Here is a 15,990-nt window from a genome sequence, read left to right as displayed (position 1 = left end):
AGGTTCTGCTCGACACTGGCGAAAGCGAGTTTTGTGGCGTTATGGACTTTGATGCGGGGACATTAAAGGAGCTCGGACTGCTCCGTCCTGAAGCGTCGCCGGACTCGCCTGCTATTGGGAAGCGTCGGAAGCGGTGTGCGAGGAGGCTGAAGAGGGGCAAGCGCGGGGGCGTCCGGGCCAGGCTGGCGGCCAACCCAGCTCGCCCGGCCGTGCCTTCCATTCTTCTGGCGAATGTTCGATCGCTGGACAACAAAATGGATTACATTCGCCTGCTGAGATCTACAAACCGGACAGTGCGTAACTGCTGTGTGCTCGTGTTCACTGAGACTGGGTTGACCGTCAACATTCCGGACTCTGCTGTACATCTGGAGCGGCTAGCGTGCTATCGGGCGGACCGGGCCATTGTACAAGGGGGAAAATCTCGAGGAGGTGGAATATGCGTCTACATCCGTGACAAATGGTGCCGGGACTCTGTAGTGGTATGCGAGCACTGCTCGCCACTGGCGGAGTTTGTGATCATTAAGTGCCGTCCTTTTTACCTGCCAAGGGAATTTACCGCGATTCTGCTAGTCACGGTATACATCCCGCCTTCCAACGTCGAAGGCGACAGGATCGCGGCTCTTAGTAAACTGTACCGGGCTGTCAGTGAACAACAGACGGCGCACCCTGACGGTTTCACCATCTTCGCTGGGGATTTCAATCATGCTAACCTGAAGTCTGTTTTTCCGAGGCTTCACCAGCATGTTAATTTTCCAACACATGGCGACAGCTTCCTGGACCTGGTCTACTCTTCACATAAAGGAGCTTTCAAAGCGCACCCTGACGGTTTCACCATCTTCGCTGGGGATTTTAATCATGCTAACCTGAAGTCTGTTTTTCCGAGGCTTCACCAGCATGTTAATTTTCCGATACGTGGCGACAGCTTCCTGGACCCGGTCTACTCTTTGCATGCCTCTGATGCGGTGAACGGTGCCTCTGATGCGCTTCGTGACTGGTTTGGCACTACTGACTGGGACATGTTTAGGCGGGCTGCCACTTACGACGATCGGACAGACATTGAGGAGTATACTGACTCTGTTTCCTCCAACATCACGAAGTGCATTGATGATGTGACTCACTCAAAATCCATCGTCACTCGGGCTAACCGGAAGCCATGGCTGACAGGGGCTGTCTTCAGGCTGCTGAGGGCCAGGGACAAAGCCTTTAGAGCGGGGGATGAGGCTGGCTTGAGGACTGTGAGGGGCGACCTGTCCCGGGGCATCAAGGAAGCGAAGAGGGCGTTTTCTTGCAAAATTACCACCCACTTCAAGGACAGCAGGGACGCACGAAGCCTTTGGCAGGGCATTCAGACCATCACGGACGACAAGCCCGCGCCGCAGAGCTGTGCAGGCGACGTCCGTCTGCTAAATGATCTTAACCGCTTTTTTGCTTGCTTCGACGCTCAGAACAGCACTTGCCCGCTGAAGGCCTTCACACGAGCAGCCCCTGTGCCTCTCTGCCGGCAGCGTGAGGAGGGCGCTTGCTGCTATCAATATCCGTAAGGCGGCGGGCCCTGACAACATCCCGGGTTGAGCGCTGAAGGACTGCGCTGGGGAGCTGACGGGTGTCTTCACGGACATCTTTAACATTTCCCTGCAGCAGGCCATCGTCCCGTCGTGTTTCAAGGCTGCCACCATCGTACCTGTGCCGAAGAAACCTGCTCCGATCCGTTCTCCCCCCCACCATAGACCCCTTCCAGTTTGCGTACCGAGCTAAACGGTCCTCTGAGGATGCCATCTGCTCTGCCCTCCACTCGGCCCTCACCCACCTGGAGAGAAGGGACTCGTATGTGAGATTGCTGTTTATGGACTTCAGTTCTGCCTTCAACACCATTGTGCCGCAACGTCTCATCTGCAAACTCGACAAGCTGGGCCTCAGTACCTACCTCTGCAACTGGCTACTGGACTTCCTCTGTCAGAGGCCTCAGGTGGTACGTGTTGGCGACAAAATCTCCGCCAGCATCACGCTGAGCACAGGGGCCCCCCCAAGGCTGCGTGCTCAGTCCGCTGCTCTTCACCCTGCTGACGCATGACTGCACTGCAACCTACAGCGACAACCGCATAGTGAAGTTTGCTGATGACACAACTCTGGTGGGTCTCATCACCAAGGGAGATGAGACAATACAATATACAATATACAATAAAGTCGCTCCGGAATATAGGTCGCATTAGCCATAATATGCACAATAACGTGAAAAAAAACATATACAATTCGCTCCAGAGTATAAGTCGCATTTTGGGGAAAATGTAGTCGACAAAATCCAACACCAAGAACAGACATGAACGAGCAACAACAGGCTAAACGATAGGTATGCTAACGTGACATAAACACAAACGAAGAGCTGAGAACGGGCCTGACGTGACATTCAGAGCTATTCAAATAACTATTACATAAATAACACATTTATAAAACCATCTGCGTCACTCCAATTCATTAAATCCATCGATCGTCCTTTATGTCAACAATGGCCGGGTGCACGAGGAGTTGGACAATCTACGCAACTTCAGGAGGGTTAGGAAATCGCCTCATGCTCCCAGTTGTGATAATGACTCTAGCTAAAGCCAACACTTGTGGAAAAACAGTTAAAAAAGATCAAGAGGGAGAAACTTGAAATGGCCTCCAGCTGCAAAATCAGTCCTGTATTGGGGACCATCTCGTTGTTGCCCCTCTAGTGCACCTGTTGTTAATTCCATCAACACCAATGCAGCTGAAACTGATTAACAACCCCCTCTGCCACGTACCTGACCAAAACCTATAAGAAAAGTCTAATTGAATTCATGGCATACTCTGATAAAAAACTGTTCCTTTAATTTCTTTGAGCAGTGTATATTGTAGCGTAGTACAAAGTACAAAGAAAGACGTGGGTTTGGTAAACAGCTCTTTATTTAACAAAACAAGAGTTCAACGAGCCAACAACTACTGAACTGTAATGATAAAAACATATACAAGTTGCTACAAGAAATAAAATATATCAAATAACTATAACATAAATAGTTCACCGCCACATGGCCCCTAGCACAAGCGTCGACTTCCAGGCGTGTGGCGGCGTGGACGTCCATCCCCGGAGGTAGCACTTCCAGCCACGGAGGTGGAAGAGAGCTCCATAGAACAGGACCAGGCGTGCGTAAAAGCCATAACCGAGCCCCATCCACCGTCCCCGGATAGCCACCCGGCCGAGCGCCGGCCCCCGACTTCCATCCACGGAGGTGAAAGAGATCTCCGTAGTGGCATGTGTAAAAGCCATAATAGTTTTTCAAACCTTCTGTGTCACTCCAAATCATTAAATCCTTCAAACTCTTCATCCTCCGTGTCATTTGCAAACAAAGCCCCTAATGATGCCGGTAGTACGTGGGGCCTTTCGTCATCTTCTTCATCCCGTGATCAAATCTTTGTCCTTTATGTAAACAACCGCCGTGCCGCGCCTCTGTCACTTGAAATTCAAATTACAGTAATCCCTTGCTCCATCGCGGTTCCACTTTTTTTTTTTTCTTTTTAATTTTGAGAATGTGTTAACAAATTCACATATAAATCGCTCCTCAGTATAAGTTGCCCCCCCCCACCCAAACTATGAAAAAAACTGTGTCGTATAGTCCGAAAAGTACGGTAATTGCAGAAAACCATTATTTTTGTAATAGATTAAGGTCAGGGTTAGTTTGGATGGATGGATGGATGGATGGATGGATGGATGGATGGATGGATGGATGGATGGATGGATGGATGGATGGATGGATGGATGGATGGATGGATGGATGGATGGATGGATGGATGGATGGATGGATGGATGGATGGATGGATGGATGGATGGATGGATGGATGGATTATGATTCACTAACTGGTTTGGTTTGTAACGTTAGAGAATAAGGGAAATGTTGTTTTGTTGTCATTGTTTTCCAAAGTAAAAGCAGATGTTCACAAAATCTCTTATTTTGATTAAACACATAATATAATCCAAGTCTTAAAATTAGCAGTTCTACATCTCAGGTTGCGAGGCAAAACTAATCAGAACACAGAAGACCAAAACTGTGAACCAAACGCAGCGACAGTACCAGTCGTAAAAACTTAACTAGGGTGGACTCACGGAGCTCCGTGGCCCACATCCACTACAGCGGAAAACAGAAGCTCAAGGGAAGCTGGATGCTACGCTGCACCAGCTAGCTTGCAACTCTTCTCGACTGGCTACTAACACATTGCAGGATTGCTTCTGAGACAGTGATCATCTCCTCTGTCCAACAAGTGCCATTCTCTCTGTGGTTGAACCTTGCTATTATTTTGACACTTGGGCAACTGGCTGGTTGGCCAAACATTTCATTATGAACAAGAATTAATCACCTGATGGCTGATCAGATGTTGAATGGCTTTGCAGAGTCTATGAGGCACCTTCAAAATAACAGCAAAACAGAAGGATACGGACAAAAAACATTACATAAGCAAGTCCATTTCCTATAGACCTACATGGCCAAATGAGTAAACCCAAGACTTTTTTGGGTCAACCCAATACTCACATAAATTTGTGCGGCCCCGTGTTATACATAGTATGTGGACATATAGTATGTGGACTTTAACCATCTATTCATTCTCTGTACTGCTTGTCCCCATGTGGGTCACGAGCATACTGGAGCCTATCCCAGCAGTCATCGGGCAGTAGGCGGGGCACACCCTGAACTGGTTGCCGGCCAATCGCAGGGCACACAGAGACAACCAACCATTCACTTTCGCACTCACACCTACAGGCAATTTAGACTGCTCAATTGGTCGACCATGCATGTTTTTGGGATGTGGGTGGAAACGGGAGTACCCAGAGAAAACCCATGCAGCCACTGGGAGAACATGCAAACTCCACACAGGGAGGGCCGGGGCCGTAATTGAACCTGCAAAGTCTGAACTGTAAGGCGGACGTGCTAAACAGTGCCCACCATGCCACCGTGGACCTAGAGATGCACCGATCCGACTTTTTCAGTCTCGATACCGATACCGTGGCTTTGCGTATCGGTCGATACCCGATACCGATCCGATATTATGGTTGACTTAGCAAGCTACATAACTCTACATGTGGAACAGAAAAGACCAAAGGCAATAGCATCAGGCAGACTACACAGTTCTTTGCTCTAAATTAGGGGTGTCCAAACTAACGGTCCAGTTTTTATTGGCCCGCAGCAAATTCTGAAAACATAATTGAATATGGCCCGCACAAGAAGCTTGAGCTCAGCTTCTCAGTTTCCACACTAGATGGAGCCCGCCACACAAAGCGTTTGACGTCCCATTACACCCCCCCGGAAGAGAAGCGAACACGCAGCGTTTGACATCCGATTAGCCCCCCCCCCCATTCGGGAGAGAAGCGAACGCGCAGCCTTTGACGTCCCATTAGCAACCCGAAGAGAAGCGAACGCGCAGGGTTTGACGTCCGCTTAGCAACCCGGGGAAGAGAAGCGAACGTTCGCTACATGTTTGCGTTTGTTTAGAAAACTCTCGTGGCATGCGGCACACGTGCTGCTGACGTATGACGTAGCCCGCGTCCCAATAGATTAAGGAAAGTATCGGCTCACAGATCGGCTGCATTTTCCGATACCCGATCCATCTATTTTGTTGATATCGGGGCCGATATCCGATCCAGATATCGGATCGGTGCATCTCTACGTGGACCTGAACATTTTACGCAAATACTTCAATGCAATGAAGTTCTTTCAAGGATACTTGAATTTTCATATCATATTTAGACATAACATTTTGGAGAAAAGTCATTGTGTTTGTGAACCAGCTGACAAATGACGCTAATTAGACTGAATTGAGTCAGCTACACGTCTCACCAGTCCCCAAAAAGTCTCATGCAGCTTGTCACTTAAGCTGCCTAAACCTGCTTCAACCAAAACATGTTAATGAACCGGATTGGTTGGGTAGCCCCAGTGACCATGTGACATCACACGAAATACAACATTTGGCCAATCTCTTTTAAACATAATGAACCAGAAAACCTAAATTGAAACCTAGTTATGGGGCAATTATTTTTCTTCATCAAATACAGTGGTACCTCTACTTATGAACTTAATTGGTACAGCGGTCGGGTTTGTAAGTAAAAATGTAAGTAGAAGCAATGTTTCCCATAGGAATCAATGTAAAAGCATAAAATGCGTGCCGGACTATCCCAAAAGTCACACTTTTTGCCCTATTACTCTGTGTAAAACACACAGAAAACTTTCAAAACTTAATAACAAAAAAAGACCTAACTTTGCTTAAAGAGGTTCTAATTTTCTACAATTGCTAAAAATACCCCCAACAGAAAAAGTCAGGATAATAAATGATTGTGTGCTTCCACGTACGCCTTACAATGTGCTCACATACTCGACATTACGTTTTGGTGCAATTCAATTGAACCCACCACTTTTAAGTTGTGAGACTATCACTGTACGACTGAGCCGCGTGAAAAAGTCATTCGGTACTCAGGAATCACAGTTGGCTAAAACGGTCATTGTTGATGGCCTGGAATCAGTCTGAAAATGGGGGGGCTTATTCTCACCGGTTGACATATTTTAATAGGGCTGCTCTAAGTGTGAGTACCCCTGTAACTTTGCTCGTACGGGGGGGTCACCTATTCAAATTTGCAACACTCGGAGAAAATACCCCCAAGAAAACACAGAAGTTCTAAATGATGCTGCTACCAGGTCCTACAGGGAGCAAAATATAGTTCAATGTCTTGCTCAAAAACAATATGATACGATACCGGGGTTAATGAGTTTTCCAACTGTGTGAGTGGTCATTGAAAGCACCTCACAAAGAACGGGAGTAAGAACTTAAAAAATAAAAGAAAAGGAACCTAGCTTCTAAAGATACAAATTGTGAAACACAAAAGTGTGTTCTTTACGTTTTTATTGAAAACAAGCTCGTACTGTCTGCCGCACAGCAACAGCTTCCGCTCACTCAATGCGTGCGTGGTCCTGCGCCAGGTGAATTTCACAGGGGTACCTACTAAGTAGTATAGGCGTTCATGAGTAGATGTACCACTGTATCAGCATGTGATGTCTGCAGTAGAGATGCACCGATCCGATATCTGGATCGGATATCGGTCCCGATATCAACAAAATAGATGGATCGGGTATCGGAAAATACAACCGATCTGTGAGCCGATACTTTCCTTAATCTATTGGGACGCGGGCTACGTCATACGTCAGCAGCACGTGTGCCGCATGCCACGAGAGTTTTCTAAACAAACGCAAACATGGAGCGAACGTTCGCTTCTCTTCCCCGGGTTGCTAAGCGGACGTCAAACCCTGCGCGTTCGCTTCTCTTCGGGTTGCTAATGGGACGTCAAAGGCTGCGCGTTCGCTTCTCTCCCGAATGGGGGGGGGGGGGCGGAGGCTAATCGGATGTCAAACGCTGCGTGTTTGCTTCTCTTCCGGGGGTGGTGTTAATGGGACGTCAAACGCTTTGTGTGGCGGGCTCCATCTAGTGTGGAAACTGAGAAGCTGAGCTCAAGCTTCTTGTGCGGGCCATATTCAATTATGTTTTCAGAATTTGCTGCGGGCCAATAAAAACTGGACCGTTAGTTTGGACACCCCTAATTTAGAGCAAAGAACTGTGTAGTCTGCCTGATGCCATTGCCTTTGGTCTTTTCTGTTCCACATGTAGAGTTATGTAGCTTGTTAAGTCAACCATAATATCGGATCGGTATCGGGTATCGACCGATACGCAAAGCCACGGCATCGGTATCGGTATCGGAACTGAAAAAGTCGGATCGGTGCATCTCTAGTCTGCAGGGTTACCTAAAACATGCAAATTGTTTGGGGAAAAAAAAAGACAAACTGTTGAGGACTATTAAAACTGTTGGCAAATGTCTGGTAAACTTCTTTGCGACCTTGAATAAACACCCCCATTACCTCCTACAAAACACCAATGGAGTAGCGCTCCCAATTTTGTTGTATACCTGCTGTACAATCACAATAAAGGTATTCTATTCTATTCTATTCTATTCTATAACACAGGATAACACAGATTCGTTAAAATCAGGTCAAGTCGACAACACCAGACATGCCAAACGAGTAAGCAAGGCAGGCAGTCGCCTTGGAGCTTGCTGAGCGGCTTGCCTGGCGTACAGTGGACTTTTTCTCCTATATGGCGGCTTATTAAAGTAATTTAGTGAAAAAAACAAAGTCACCGAGTGGACAAAAAAACGATTTCCATCCATAGGCAAGCAAAGTGTTTTAATAGCTGATGGTGGATGAAAGGAATGGCCTGGTCAACGAAATGACATCGCTCCGGTTTGAAAATAGCGCCAAACTTGTTTTTTTGCAGCGCCCCTGATTGGAGTTAAAATTCCAAACTCCACTAAGAATGCTTCACACGTGCCGCCAGTCATGCAACAGCATTGACTATACAGTATATGGAAACGCATTGCAGGCAACGAGCCGGCATGCAAAACATAGTAATGAAAAGTGTTCATAGTAGCCCTGGGCCCTCAGTTTGAAAAACCACTGCCTTATAATAATAACAATAATAACATGACATGGTGGAATTTTGACTAAAAACTTGTAAATATTAAGAACAAATACAGCATTTATTACAACTTAAAATGACAAAGTACTCACAGACACCATCAGTCTTCTCAGCGGTGCGTGTCCAAGCCACCTGACGTGTTTCCATAATGACTTGAACAGTGAGCCTCTCTGCTTTTTGCCTGAAGACCGTCATGACCATGCCCATCTCCATTTCCCGTTTGATCATGCTCTTCCTGTACTCTGTCATCTCTCCCTGCTGCCCCCAATGCGCCATCTCTTGACCCTTGGAGCAACAGGAAAAACTTATTTGATGAAGACCAATGATCACAGCGATTCTGCTCTTAAAACTATATTTGACAGTATATTCAAGTATTTGTGTAGCATATTGCAGACTTGTTAAACAGGTGTACAAAATTTAAAGGTTTGTAAACTACAAAACAAAGTCTTAGGTCATAAAAAGGTCTGCCCCAAGTAAATCACTCACTTTTTCTTTCTAGTGTGTGTGTGTGTGTATATATATATATATATATATATATATATATATATATATATATATATATATATACCACCATGGAAAACAAGGTTGGAGGCTAAGATCAAGACAGTGCGGAGAGACGTGAGCCAACTATCGGAGATCCAGAAAGGTGCAATGAAGATACCAGCACCCAAGAAGTACAGCCAGATGAACGTACCTGAAGCACTGGAGACTGCCAAACAGAGGCTCCTAGCCCTGTCCAGCCGCCTAAAGAGATACACAAGAGAAAGTGAAGCCAGGCGAATAAACAGGCTCTTCACAACCCAACCAGGAAAAGTGTACTCTCAATGGCAGGGTAACAACAGCAGAGCAGACCCACCAAGACTGGAGACTGTGCAATACTGGAAGGGCATATGGGAGAAGAACACATCACACAACAGGGAGGCACAATGGCTAGTCTCTCTAAGAGAAGACCACAGCAACCACCCTGAGCAGAACCCAGTTACCATCACTGTGACAGACATCCAAGAGAGAGTCTCAGGTATGAAGAACTGGACAGCACCCGGGCCAGATATGATCCATGCCTACTGGATTAAGAAGCTCACTGCACTCCATGAGCGCCTAGCAGAACAAATGAACCAGCTACTAAAAGTTGGAACTCACCCCGAATGGTTAACTGAAGGACGCACAATCCTGATCCTGAAGGATCCCACGAAGGGTACAGTCCCATCCAACTATCGGCCAATAACCTGTCTCCCTACAACATGGAAGATCATGTCAGGCATCATAGCGGCTAAGATAAGTGTGCACATGGCTCAATACATGAGCACAACACAGAAAGGCATAGGCAGCAATACCAGAGGAGCCAAACACCAGCTGCTGGTTGACGGAACAGTCGCCCGAGACTGCAAGACTCGACACACCAACCTGTGCACTGCCTGGATTGATTACAAGAAAGCCTACGACTCCATGCCACACTCATGGATCACTGAATGCTTGGAACTGTACAACATCAACAGGAACCTGAGAGCCTTCATTGCAAACTCGATGGGACTGTGGAAAACAACCCTTGAGGCCAATTACAAGCCAATTGCACAAGTCTCCATCAAATGTGGCATATACCAAGGAGATGCTCTGTCCCCACTGCTGTTCTGCATAGGTCTGAACCCCCTCAGCCAAATAATCAACAAGACTGGCTACGGATACCGACTCAAAAATGGGGCCACCATCAGTCACCTCCTATACATGGATGACATAAAGTTGTATGCCAAGAGCGAGCGAGACATCGATTCACTGATCCACACAACCAGGATCTACAGCACAGACATTGGAATGTCATTCGGACTAGAGAAGTGCGGTCGCATGGTGACAAAGAGAGGGAAGGTAGTCCATACAGATGGGGTCTCACTCCCAGAAGGAACAATAACAGACATTGAGGACAGCTACAAGTACCTTGGTATCCAACAAGCAAATGGCAACCTCGATGAAGCCACAAGGAGAGGAGCCACAGCCAAATACCTACAACGAGTAAGGCAAGTCCTCAGAAGTCAGCTAAATGGCAAGAACAAGATCCGGGCAATAAACAGCTACGCCCTGCCAGTCATCAGATACCCTGCAGGAATAATAAGATGGCCAAAGGAAGAGACTCAGACCACAGATGTCAAGACACGGAAGCTCCTAACCATGCACGGAGGATTCCACCCTAAGTCCAGCACCCTGAGACTGTACACTAGCCGCAAAGAAGGAGGCCGAGGACTACTGAGTGTGAGAGCCACTGTTCGGGATGAAACAGCCAAGATCCATGAGTACATCAAGGAAAAGGCCCGAACGGATGTCGTGCTCAGTGAATGTCTCAGACAATGGCAAACAGAGGAGGAGTGGCTAGAGACACCATCATGGGAGGACAAACCCCTACATGGGATGTACCATCGACAGATAAGTGAAGTGGCTGACATCAAGAAATCCTACCAATGGCTGGAAAAAGCTGGACTGAAGGACAGCACAGAGGCACTCATCATGGCTGCACAGGAACAGGCTCTGAACACCAGAGCAATAGAGGTCAAGATCTACCACACCAGACAAGACCCAAGGTGCAGGCTGTGCAAAGAGGCCCCTGAGACAGTCCAGCACATAACAGCAGGGTGTAAGATGCTAGCAGGGAAAGCATACATGGAACGTCATAACCAAGTGGCTGGCATAGTGTACAGGAACATCTGTGCAGAGTATGGACTGGAAGCCCCAAGTTCAAAGTGGGAAGCACCCCCTAAGGTGACGGAGAATGGGCGAGCCAAGATCCTGTGGGACTTCCAGATCCAGACTGACAAGAAGGTGATGGCGAACCAACCGGACATTGTGGTGGTGGATAAACAACAGAAGAAGGCCGTTGTAGTGGATGTAGCAATACCAAGCGATGGCAACATCAGGAAAAAAGAACTTGAGAAGCTAGAGAAATACCAGGGCCTCAAAGAAGAGCTTGAGAAGGCCTGGAAAGTGAAGGCCTCGGTGGTGCCCGTGGTCATTGGGGCACTTGGGGCAGTGACCCCCAAACTGGAGGAGTGGCTACAGCAGATTCCAGGAACAACATCAGACATCTCAGTCCAGAAGAGTGCAGTGCTAGGAACAGCCAAAATACTGCGCAGAACCCTCAAGCTCCCAGGCCTCTGGTAGAGGACCCGAGCTTGGAGTGGGAGACCACCCGCGGAGGGTGAGAGGGGATTTTTTTTTTATATATATATATATATATATACCGTACTTTTCGGACTATAAGTCGTGGTTTTTTTCATAGTTTGGGTGGGGGGGGCGACTTATACTCAGGAGCGACTTATATATGTTTTTTTTCACAAATTTTTACTTGATCATTAACACATCACTTACAAGTATAGTTGACCACTTCACATGTTATTTTTAGTATAGTTGATCACTTCACATGCTTTGATATCTTTATCTTGAACATATTCAAAACATGAAAAATAGAGAGAAAAAATGAAATAAAGTAATTAACACTTTAAAGCGCCATATCCTCTGGACATGTCCTCTGTCACCAGGATGACATAAAGGACGAGAAATTTGATCGATGGATTTAATAATTTGGAGTGACACAAATGGTTTGATAATATTGTTGTTTATGTGATCGTTATTTAAAATATAGTTTATATATCGTTGTATGGGCCTGTGGAATAATTTGAACTGCGGCGCGGCACACGACATTGTTGACAAAGGACGATCGATAGATTTAATGAATTTGAGTGACAGATGGTTTTATAAACGTGTTATTTATGTTTATGTTATGTTTTTTTAAATAACTGAATGTTACGTCAGGCCCGTTCTCAGCTCCTCGTTTGTGATTGTCACGTTAGCATACCGTATCGTTTAGCCTGTTGTTGCCCGTTCATGTCTGTTCTTGGTGTTGGATTTTGTCGAATAAATTGCCCCCCAAAATGCAACTTACACTCCGGAGTGACTTATATATGTTTTTTTATCACTTTTTTGGGCATTTTATGCCTGGTGCAATTTATACTCCGAAGCGACTTATAGTCCGGAAATTACGGTACACACGCACACACACACACAGGACTGTCTCAGAAATTTAGAATATTGTGAGAAAGTGTGGTGAATGGTCTTTGTTGTTTCGCTGGTCTCCAAAAAAACACTCGGTGGACGATGGCTGGTCCGGCCGGGTAAGGAAGCACTTCGGTGACACACGGCTGATTGGGAAAAGATTTATTCAACCGATGTCAAAGTGATGTCTCTCCAAAAGTTAGAGTGGCCCCAAGAGCAAAGATGTTTCAGCTCTCGACAGTCAAGATGTTTGCCCCAAAAAAGCCCTCGCGCTTCTTGCTCTTGCTCTTTTTTATCTGTTCTCCCCCATCATTTGTACCTCGTAAGACAACAGCTGCGGTCCGAGTCTCACTCTACTGGTTACTTCCGATGCCCTTAAAAGGGCATGGACAAGGGTCTTCCTGATTACGGACGAATGGCCCTTCCATATTCTAAGTACCTACACATTACTGAAACTAGAGCTTCTCTGTACCGCAAAAATAGCTTAGGGTCTTCTCACTGCTGCAAGGTCGCCATTTAAGGTGACATACAGAATCCAAAATTTACCTCAAAAGTTCTTTATTTTCTGTAATCCAATTAAAAAAACAAAAATGTCATACATTCTGGAGTCATTACAAATCAACCGAAATATTGCAAGCCTTTTATTATTTTAATATTGCTGATTATGGCATATAGTAGGGGTGTCCAAACTACGGCCCGCGGGCCAACTGCGGCCCGCGGTCCAGTTTTTATTGGCCCGCAGCAAATTCTGAAAACATAATTGAATGTGGCCCGCACAACAGCTTGAGCACTTCTCAGTTTCCACACTAGATAGAGCCCGCCACACAAAGCGCTTGACGTCCGATTAACCCCCCCCCCGAAGAGAAGCGAACACGCAGCGTTTGACTTGAAGTCACACTAGCATGCTGCGCTAGTCTCTCTTGGTTGTGCAGCGTTTCCTGCCACATTTCCCCCTTCCAACAGACTTTTTGTGGATCTGCTTTGAAACTGCACTCTGTGAACAGTTTGCTCTTTGAGAACTTTCTTTTTGTGTCTTACCCTCCTGATGGAAGGTGTCAATGATGGTCCTCTGGACAGCAGTCAGATCAGCAGTCTTCCCCATACTTGTGATTTAGTTTACTGAACCAAGTTGTGTTTTTTTTCAAGGCTCAGGAAATCCTTGCAGGTGTTTCAAGTTAATTAGACGATTCAAGTGATTAGTTGAATACCCTACTAGTTTACTTTTTCATGATATTCTAATATTTTGGGATAGGATATTTGAGTTTTCTTAAGCTGTATGCCATAATCAGCAATATTAAAATAATAAAAAGCTTGCAATATTTCAGTTGATTTGTAATGAATCCAGAATGTATGACATTTTTGTTTTTTTAATTGCATTACAGAAAATAAAGAACTTCATCACAATATTCTAATTTTCTGAGACAGTCCTGTGTATATATATATATATACGTACAGTCAAACCTCAGTTTTCGACCACAATCCGTTCCAGAAGGCGGTTTGAGAAGTGAATAGGTCGAATTCCGAATCTATTTTTCCCATTATAAATAATGGAAAAAAAATCAATCCGTTCCAAGACGAAAAAAAAGGCCTTTTTTAAGCATCTTTTTATTTGCGCATTTTTGTCCGATCGCGCAACTGCAGCGCACCGCCGACAAGCAACTGAAGCGCGCCGCCGACCGCGCAATTGCACCGCGCTGATCGCACCGCGCTGATCGCATTATTGTGACAAAGCCGTCCCTGAAATTCAGAAAATACTTTTAAAGTACTGATGAACTTTCCAAAATTTAAGTGGACCTCAGTGAGCAGGGAGCTTAATTTGGTCCGATCGCGCAACCGCAGCGCGCCGGGCGCTCACTGTTGCATTGCTTTAAGAGCGTCTTTGTGTTTTTGCTTTACTGCTCCCACTTGCTTTCTTTGGAGGCATGATTAGGGGTTAATACAATCTTCAAAGTAACGAAAATACAATAACGAACGGAGTCAATCGGCATCCGGGCCGCACGGTTGGGTTTTCTCGGGTTCTTTCGGCTCATCTCGTGAGGTTTGACCTCTGAATTTTGTTCGACAACCAAAGCAAAAAAATCTCGAATTTTTCGTTCAAATTCCGATTTGAACCTGTAGACGTGACACAAACTATTATTTTCTGAAAGATATTGTAAATGACAAGAGCAAAATCCACCTTCCCCGGACAGCCACCCGGCTGAGCGCCGGCCCTCGACTTCCATCCACGGAGGTGAACGGCGGTGGATGGGGCTCGGTCATGGCTTTTACGCACGCCCGGTCCTATTATATGGAGCTCTCTTCCACTTCCGTGGCTGTAAGTCCACGCAGCTACACGCCTGTAAGTTTGTTTTGTTAAATAAAGAGCCGTTTACCAAACCCACGTCTTTCCTTGAACTTTGTTAACGCTCCAATATAGTTATATAGTAGATCTGTGGAATAACGACGAGGCAGCGCGACGCCGCGTCAGCAGCGCGGCGGTTGTTTACATAAAGGACAAAGATTGACTCGACGGAGCTGCTGCTGACGCGACGTCGCGCTGCTGTCGTCACTTGAAATTCAAATTAGAGTAATCCCTTGCTACATTGCGGTTTGTTTATCGCGGTTTCACTTTTTTTTTTTTTGAAAATGTTTGAAAAAAAAAAAACATATATAAGTCGCTCCTGAGTATAAGTCGCCCCCCCACCCAAACTATGAAAAAAAATGCGACTTATAGTCCGAAAATTACGGTATCTATCTTGTAAGATCATTCAATGGTAAGTTTTATTTTTGATCAAATAGAAAATTAATATCGTTAGTTAGAATAGAACTTTTATTTTGATACAATTAGGTCCAGATCAGTGTTCCCTCTAATTTTTCAAGTGTCTGTGCAAACTCACACGCTCCCTGTCCACACTGTGGACCACTGTGTGCAACACCTAAATAAATAAATAAATAAATAAATAAATAAATAAATAAATAAATAAATAAATAAATAAATAAATAAATAAATAAATAAATAAATAAATAAATAAATAAATAAATAAATAAATAAATAAATAAATAAATAAATAGTGTCAATGAAAGCTTTCACTTGCTCGTGGTCGGATTCTGTTTTGTGTGACACGTCATTCCTTTTCTGTCGATCTTTTGCGCTCTCCCGCAATAATGTACCGATCCCCTGTCCCATCTTCAGTCTTTGTAGAATTCCAACAGGTTTCAAATGACATTTCTGCTGAATGGGACGCTTGAGGTAGTCCTACTTCCATTCCTTCCATATTTTTCCCTCTGTAAACTTGCCCGCCACTTTGGCTTTATTGCATGTTTTTCAGGAGACCTTTCTCATTCGAAAAATAAAAAAATCTCACCCAGATTCACCGTTTCCTCTTGTACTTCCACACACTCCAACACCCATTCAATCTTAAAAGAACTGCCACATCTCTTGTTTATTTTGAC

General features: G+C 45.5%; 1 protein-coding gene across 11 annotated transcripts in view; it reads right to left on the bottom strand.

Annotated features, from left to right (window-relative positions):
- plcg2 (phospholipase C, gamma 2) overlaps positions 1–15,990 on the bottom strand; it is a 155,176-nt gene that overhangs the window by 137,292 nt on the left and 1,894 nt on the right. For 6 of the 11 annotated variants that reach the window (XR_009714916.1, XM_061283069.1, XM_061283071.1 and 3 more), the window contains exon 2: positions 8,616–8,808. The exons of 2 other annotated variants lie outside the window; for them this stretch is intronic. Coding sequence is in view for 5 of the 9 variants with exons in the window: in XM_061283069.1 (XP_061139053.1) it covers positions 8,616–8,799 (184 nt within the window). In the remaining 4 variants the exon portion in view is untranslated. Of the gene's footprint in view, positions 1–1,747; positions 1,785–1,924; positions 2,084–8,615; positions 8,809–15,990 lie in introns of those variants that run through there. 3 more of the 11 variants (XM_061283075.1, XM_061283073.1, XM_061283074.1) reach the window with 3 other exon arrangements.

Source organism: Syngnathus typhle, linkage group LG7, assembly GCF_033458585.1.
Source record: "Syngnathus typhle isolate RoL2023-S1 ecotype Sweden linkage group LG7, RoL_Styp_1.0, whole genome shotgun sequence".
Lineage (NCBI taxonomy): Eukaryota > Metazoa > Chordata > Actinopteri > Syngnathiformes > Syngnathidae > Syngnathus > Syngnathus typhle.
This window is presented reverse-complemented; position numbering and strand designations above follow the sequence as displayed.